This window comes from Dictyostelium discoideum (assembly GCF_000004695.1).
Source record: "Dictyostelium discoideum AX4 chromosome 3 chromosome, whole genome shotgun sequence".
Lineage (NCBI taxonomy): Eukaryota > Evosea > Eumycetozoa > Dictyosteliales > Dictyosteliaceae > Dictyostelium > Dictyostelium discoideum.
Genome location: NC_007089.4, coordinates 676,476 through 685,100, shown reverse-complemented (window position 1 = coordinate 685,100; position 8,625 = coordinate 676,476). Strand labels below are relative to the sequence as shown.

The 8,625-nt window shown below is 25.3% G+C and overlaps 1 protein-coding gene and 1 pseudogene across 1 annotated transcript in view; both read right to left on the bottom strand.

Moving 5' to 3' along the window:
* Positions 1-2,022, bottom strand: part of DDB_G0278315 (DUF647 family protein) — a gene marked incomplete at both ends in the record, with an annotated part of 2,109 nt that extends 87 nt beyond the window's left edge. Inside the window, 3 exons of the mRNA XM_637192.1 lie at positions 1-508; positions 839-1,263; positions 1,339-2,022. The exon at positions 1-508 is cut by the window's left edge and continues 87 nt beyond it. Of these exons, the coding sequence (XP_642284.1) occupies positions 1-508; positions 839-1,263; positions 1,339-2,022 (1,617 nt within the window). The remainder of the gene's footprint in view (positions 509-838; positions 1,264-1,338) is intronic.
* A 267-nt stretch (positions 2,023-2,289) lies between these two features.
* Positions 2,290-8,372, bottom strand: DDB_G0278657 (annotated as a pseudogene; the record flags this gene model as incomplete).
* Positions 8,373-8,625: the final 253 nt, after the last annotated feature.

Below are 8,625 nucleotides of genomic sequence, written 5' to 3'. Positions count from 1 at the left end.
GAAATCCTTTAAAAAGGAATCAAACTTTTCATTTAATTGTGTATTTGTATTTTCCATTATTAATTTTAATTCTTTTGAATGACTAAAATCACCACTACCACCACTACCACTACCACTACCATCATTTAAATATAATGAAATTTCATTTGAATTTGCAAGTTTAATTAATTCAGCTCTTATGAGAAAAGCATGGAAATATGATTTTAAAATAATTATATTATTCTGTTCTTTATTGTGAAGGGCTAAATCATTAATTAAATCTGTTGTCATATTTGTTGTCATATTATTGGTGGTGGTGGTTTGTTTTTTATCAAAATATAAAATTCTAATAATTGAATCATCACAATTTTTATTTTTGCCAAGTTTTATACTAATTAAATAATCATTATTTGAATTTGAATTTGCAATATTTAATGCTTCATTTAATTGATAATCATATTCAAATGATTCTTCAATTGTACATCCTAATTTTATATTTGGTTTTAAATATTTATCATTTGTAATAAATCTAAATAAATTGATTTAAATAAAAAAAAAAAAAAAAAAAAAAAAAAAAAAAAAAATTTAATTATTAATAATAAAAATTATAATAAAAACAAATAAAAAATATGTATATATTAGTATTTAGTTTTTCTTTTCTTTTCTTTTCTTTTCTTTTCTTTTCTTTTCTTTTCTTTTCTTTTCTTTTCTTTTCTTTTCTTTTCTTTTCTTTTCTTTTCTCTTTTTTTTTTTTTTTTTTTTTTTTTTTTTTTTTTTTTTTTTTTTTTTTTTTTTTTTTTTTTTTTTTTTTTTTTTTTTTTTTTTTTTTTTTTTTTTTTTTTTTTTTTTTAAAACTTACTTTTCTTCTTGATTTACAATTTTTGAAGTTAAAATTAAATTGGATTTTAACCAATTATCAATTAAAATTGAAGTTCTTTGTTGATTTAATGTTTTTAAATCAATTGATTTAATTGCATTTATACCACAAAAAATATGAATAAAGGATAAACCGAAAACCATTGATAAATTTGAAACTGAAGTTAATGGAAATACAGATAAAATCATTCCAATACTAGATCCAATAGCCATACCAGATAAATAGGCTGCCATACTTTGTGATTGATATTTAGCTGTAATATCACCAATATTCTCTTTTAATGAAAAACTTCTATTTAAACTTGCTCTAGTACTGCCATAAATTAAACCTGCTAAACCTTTTGATAAATTTGAAATTGATGCCAATGGTAAAAAAAATTGTTGGAAAAATGGTGTAAACATTTCTAACTAAATAAATAATATATTATTAATAAATAAATAAACAAATATATTGTAGAAATTTTAATTAATAAAAATACAAACCAAAACACCAAAATTATGTAATAAATCACCCCTAAATTTATATTTTTTAATATCATAATCAAATAGTGTACTATATTTATTTGCAAATAAAACCAATGCAGTGGCACCCAAACCATCTTTTAAAACCCAAGAGATTGCAGCTGCAAATGGTAAAGCTGATGTACTACTAATTCCAATCACAGATGTTAATAATGCATGTGTACTTAAAACATAGGTTGTTGAACCAATTACATTTTGAATAAACATCCATTTTTGGTATCCTATATAATCACTGGTAACTGTTGATGGATATCCTTTTGGTAAAAATAATTTTTTTATTGAGTCAAATAATTTATTATCATCAAGTTTTAATTCTTTCTCTTGAGTAGTTAATAGTTTTTGTTGTTTGTTTTTAATTAATTCAAATTTATTATTATTATTATTATTATTATTAATAGATGATGATGTTGATTCTATAGTATTATTAAAATCATTAAATGTATATTGATTCAATATTTTTCCTCCGTCTTTAATTTCACTTAAACTAAATTTGATTTTATTGAAATCTTTATTATTATTTAAACTGTTATTATTATTATTATTATTATTATTATTTGTGTAGTTTGCGCGATTGAAAACTTGGTTTATATTGGTTTTGCAATATTTATATCTATTTAAACAAGTTTTATTTAAAGCATTCAACATTTTTGTAAAATTAAAAAAAAAAAAAAAAAAAAAAAATTGGGCAAGTGAAAATGAAAAAACAATCAAAAAAAAAAAAAAAAAAATATCTTTGTTGAGTCAGTGTTGGTATTATAAAAAATAATAAATTTTTTTTTTTTTGTAATGTTTATTTTTAATTTTTTATTTATAGCAGATGTTGTCATTTTTTATCCAATTTTTTTTTATTTTTTTCAAAATTTTTTTTTTTTTTTCTCCTAATTATGCATTTCTATAGTTTTAGAATTTAATTTATCTTGGTATGCACGTTGGTATGAATTTACAACAAACTTGACCATATTTATCAGTAATGAAATGGGGATTTAAAACCATTTTACAAGATAAATCTTGAAGATGACAAAGTAAATCCCAACAGTCCATACATTGGTAATTTGATGGTAGACATTCAGGTTTATTATCAATCATATAACATTCTAAACCTTTACCGCATCTTACTCTATCGCAAAGATTGTAATAAGGAGGTGTAGAGGAGGTTGTTGATACTAATTCTGACGTGGTTGTACTGGGTTTATCTCCAAAAGTGGTTCCACTTTCAGTGAAATGGCCAGTGGAATATATACCAGATGTAACAACTAATTCAATATCTGTTGTTACTGTTGTTAATGGTATTGATGATGTTGTTGATGTTGGTACACAAGTAGGAACATCACCAATTAGAATACATATTTCAGTATCATGACAATAGTCACAATAGTGAGTGTGAGGTGCTATTCCAGTTGTTGTTGGAACTGCTCGACAACCTGCAATACGGGTATGAGTACAATTGGTATCAGGACTACAAGAATCTATTGTACAACTATCATCATCATCACAATTTAAAGGTTTGGTGATACATGAATCTTTATTATCTGAACAGACACTAGGCTCACATGGGTTATCAGTTATACAATATAAAGTTTTTGAGCAAACTTCACAATTTTCTTTTGGTATAGAATAACAAATTCCTTGATCACAATAACTATCATGACATGAATTGTCTGGTTCACATACGATTTTAGTATAATTGCAGCTATGATCAGTTAAACAGTCAACATGAACGCATTTATCTGAGGAGTAGCAGCCAAAAGAATCATTTGAGGGATTATCCGAGAATAATGAAACATCCATGAATGAAAAAACTGGTTGAAAATTTTTAATACATTCCATACAATTTTCGATTGGAGTATTTATACAGTGGCCATCTGAGCAAGTATCATTCGTACAACGTTGGTGATCTGAACAATTTGGACTTATTTGAACACAACCATCTCCAGCATCATTACAAATTAATGGTGAACATTTATCTTGTGAATAACAATATACACCTGGCTTTGAACAAAGTGAACAACCTTCAATGAATGAATCTATACATGAACCAGTTTCAGGATCACACTCTGAATATGTACATGGATTACCATCATCACAATTCTTATCAGAGGAAATACATTCATCAGACCCATCGGCAGGACATTGCAATGATTTACATAAATCCTTTTCAATGCATGCTACAGTTTCATTACATTTTGTACACCTATCTATAGTTACAAATCCACAACCCGTTCCTGAAAAACAAATATCTTTTGTACATGGGTCCTTATCGTCACAAGTCAAAGTAGTGTTGGCACAAGTGGAAGTGCTGATATCACAATAGGCTGGGTAGCATATGTCATAATCATGGCAGGTTTGATTTCCACACAAGAAACAATCTTTAGGAAAATAATGAGAACATTGATCGTCTAAAAAAGAATTTTATAAAATTAGATTTTAAAATTAAAAATTATAAAATAGTAAAAATAAACATATATTAATATTTACTTTGACAAAAATCAGTACTGCATTCATTTTGATCATCACAATTTCTTTCTGTTTGAATACAATGGGTTTTATCACTACTACATATCTGATATTCACAAAATACTGTTGTCTATATCATAATTATAATTTTAAAAATAATTAGTAATAGTAATACTTTTTTCAAATATTATTAAAAAACTTACAATACAAGCAAATGTTTCATTACATGCCATACAATCAGTAATTTTTGGGTGAGTACAAACTCCTTTATCACAAAGATCGGTTGTACATGGATCTAAAAAAAAAAAAAAAGAATTTGAATTAGAATTAATTGAATTAAAATTGAATATAATTGTATTTTACCTTTATCATCACAAAGACCTTTTTGATCAGTTTCACAACCACTACCATCCGCACTACATATTTGAAGTTGACATAAATCAGTTGTTGTACAGTTTGTTGATTTACATGATCTACATAAAGGATCGGGTGATGAGTGAGAGCAAACTCCATTACCAGAACATATATCCGTTGTGCAATAATTTCCATCATCACACATTGACATATTTTTAATACAGCTAAGATTTAATGGGTCACCTGAACAAATTTGTGGATCACAAAAATCGGTTGTTATACAATTAAAACTACTATTACAACTAACACAGTTTTCAATTAATTTGTTTGAACAAGTACCATTTCTTGAACAACTATCAATTGTACACCCATTTCCATCATCGCAGGTTACTGGATCTTCATAGCAATTACCATCAGCTCCACATTTTTTTGGTTTACAAGCGTCAAATGTCTATTGTTCCAAATTTAAATAGTAATTAGTATTTTTTAAAAACATATTATCAAAAAATGTTTTTAAACTTACAATACACGCTTGATTTGCGCAATCAATACAATTATTAATTGTTGCATGATAACAAGAGCCATCTTTTATCGAACATCTAAAAAAAGAATTATTTTAAAATATTAATATAGTTTATCTTTTAACAAGTTTTTTTTTCTTTTTTTTTTACTTACGCATCTTGAGTGCAATGATTTTTATCATCGCATGAAATTTTTGTTTTATTACATTCTGTGCCAGTGATTGAACAAGAAACTGGCTGACAAGGATTGCTTGTAATACATCCAAGTTTACCACATTCAGCACAGTTATTAATATCTTGATGTACACAAGTTCCATCTGCTGGGTTACAACTATTAAAATAATTAAAAGAGGATGTTAGAGGTTTATAATTAAAATCATGATATTTTATTAATAATTATATTTACCTATCAATTGTACAAGGATCATTATCATCACAAACTACTGGAGTTGATTTACAATTACCTGCTGGCGATTCACATGAAGCTATTGAACATTTATCACCTTTATCACACCCATTATCTCCGGTGATACATGATTTATTATCATTTGAACAGCTTTTTTTTTTAAAAAAAAAGTTAATTGGGATGGAAAATTAAATTTATTTTAATTAGTGGTATAATGATTACATACATCTGAGGATTACATTTATCTACAGTAATACAACCAATATTTTTTGAACAGGTTAAACAACTATCAACAGGAGTGTGTGCACAAATACCATTTCCTGAGCAACTATCAGTGGTACAAAAGTTATCATCATTACATAGAGTTTGATCTATCTCACATTTAAGATCTGGATCTGTACAAACCATTGGTTGACATAAATCGGTGGTAATGCAGCCGAAAGTACTGTTACAAATTGAACAATTTGGAATGGGAGTGTATGCACAAACTCCATTATTTGAGCAACTATTTATTTAAAATAATAATTAAAAAATTGAAAATTTTGATTCTTTTTGTTTTTATTTTAATGAAATAAAAATATATTTACCTATCTTGTGTACAAGGGTTTTTGTCATCACAATTTTTTGGTATTGAATTACAACTGGCTCCATCATCACTACAAACTTGAACTAAGCAATCATCAGTTGTAGTACATGATGTGGATGCACAAGATACACATTTAGGATCTGGAAATGAATGTGAACACGTTCCATTTGGTGAATTACAACTAATAAATATAAATAATTAAAATTAGAAAATCCAAATTTTAAATTTTAAACAAATAAAATATTTGTATTTACCTATCAATAGTACAAAAACTGGTATCATTACAATTTTTTGGAGATGAAACACAACTTTTTCCATCTGGGCTACATCTATTTAGTATAAAATATAATAAAAATCATTTGTATTGTTAATAATTTGGTTAATTAAATTTTTTAGATTAATTTTAAACCTACACTTGAACATTACAAAAATCTGTTGTTATACAAGCAGTGTCTGGACAATCAATACAATTTGGTATAGGATTTGAAATACAATATCCATTTGAACACTATAAATTATTTATTTATTTTTTAAATTGTAAGTTGAGGAAAATAAAAAATTTTGTTAACAAAGTTGTTGGAATGTGGGGTGTGATTTTTTTATTTTCCACATGTCCAAAAAAAAAGAAAAAAAAAAAGCAATACAATTATTTACATACACTATCATCTGTACAGTGATTTTGATCATCACAAAGTACATGGACTTGAGCACATGATTTACCATCAGAAGCGCATCTATAATTTAATTTTTTATATTGTTAATTATCCAGATAATTAAATATAAACAAAAATAAATTGTTTTACTTACGATGTTGGATTACATTTATCAGTATTGAAACATTGGTTACCACCACAATTTATACAATCTGGAATAATTTGGTAAAAGCAATTACCATTTGAACACTGTGATTTAGGGGGAAAATGGTTAACTAAAATTAATAAATAAATAAAAAATATAATTATTTTTAATATAATATTACAGTATCTGTAGTGCAAGGGTTATTATCATCACATGATTTTGTATTGGTAATGCAACTTTTTCCATCTGGACTGCATCTATATTTTAGAAGGTTATAAAAAATATAATCAAAGTTAGAGCACTTTTAGCTTTTTTAAAAATTAAAATAAAATCATTAATGAACATACGATTTTGGGAAGCATTTATCTGTTGTTAAACAACCTATATTTGAACACTATAAAATGATAAATTAAAATCTATATAATTTTTAAAATTTTTTTTTTAAAAAATTTAAAAAATATTTACACTAATACAATCAGGAATAGGATCATGTTGACAAGCATTAATGGTTGGATTGCAGTAATCCAATCTACAATAGTCGGCAGATGAACAATTTTTTGGTACCAATGAACATCCAACAAATGGTGTACAAACGCTGTCAAAACAAGGAGTTGCAGATGAACAACTAGTTACTGGAACATTGCAAAGACCATTAACACATTTTGCTTGGAGGCAACTTGCAGTATATTTTGGATTTTGGTCACAATTACTTGGCAAACAACAACTTGAGTTATCACCTTGGCAAACTCCACATCCATCATAAAATCTAATAATTAAATTATACTTTATTAATTTTTGTTTTTTTTTCTTTTTCTCTTATTTTGTTAATTTAAAATCTAAAACTTACGGACAAACAAATTTTAATGATGTTGTAATTTGTATTGTTGAGCCATCAGTGTGTCTTTCACAATAAAAAAAATCAAAGTTATAATTTGCGCCATTTGTCAACCCTAATTGATCTAGATTAATTGATGATGAAGAGTGGATGCATTCCACCTAAATCAACAGCAAGTTTATTATTTATAAAAACCCAAACATCGTCGTCGCCCTTTAAATTGTTTTTTAAAATATTTAATATTAAATTTATAAATTTTTGTTTAAAAAATTATTTTAACATACAGTAAATGAAAAAATATCACCTGTTTTATATTGGAATTGTGTATGAGCCTGAGCACCTATTGAATTGAATGTTATTAGCTTTTTTTTTTTTCAAATGAAAATAAGATTTACATACAATAATGAAAATTTCTTGCTTTTTTAGCAGGATCATAATATAACTTTTCGTTGGGATATTTTGTCTTTTTATCATTTTAATAATTAAAAAAAAAAAAAAAAATTAAAATTAAAATTAAATTTTATAAATAAAAATATTATAAATTTAAAAAAATTACTTTATCATCAAAACCTTCTCCGTCAATAATAAAAAATGATCCATTGGTATAAGAATAAATGTTTGGATTTGTTGTACTTTGAGTCAATGTAATTTCTTTATTAATTGGTAAATTTGTACCAGGTTTATTATGAAACCAAGAATAAAAAGTTGTTTCACTTGTTATTGATGCTTTCTTGGTTCTGCCACAACAATAAACTGGTGTTCCATCAGCTCCTAAATCTGTTTTTACTAAACCCTTTTCAACCCTTCCACTATTTGCAGCTTCGAAATCTGGATTTCTTGATGGAGTGTGATCGTACACCAAAAAACTCAATTTAATAGCTTAATTTTAAAATAAAAAAATTTGTTGGTTGATTATTATTATTTTTTATTTTTTTTTATTTTTTTTTTATTTTTTTTTTTCCACTTACTTGATTGGGAATAAGTTTTTTGTGATATATGTATTAAAATAAAAATTAAAAATAAAAAATTATATTTCTTCATTGTTATTATTTTTTGTATTCCTAAGACAAACAAAAACTGATTTTTTTTTTTTCCAACCACATATTTTTTAATAATTTAATTAAAAAAAAAAAAAAAAAAAAAAAAAAAAAAAAGTAATTAGAAAATAATAAATGATTTTATTTTTTTATTTGTTTGCCACTCCCACAAAATTACAAATTATTTCAGTGTTTTAATTAAATTGTTTTTTGTGGTGTCATATTTTCAAATATTCATTTATTTTTTCAATTCAATT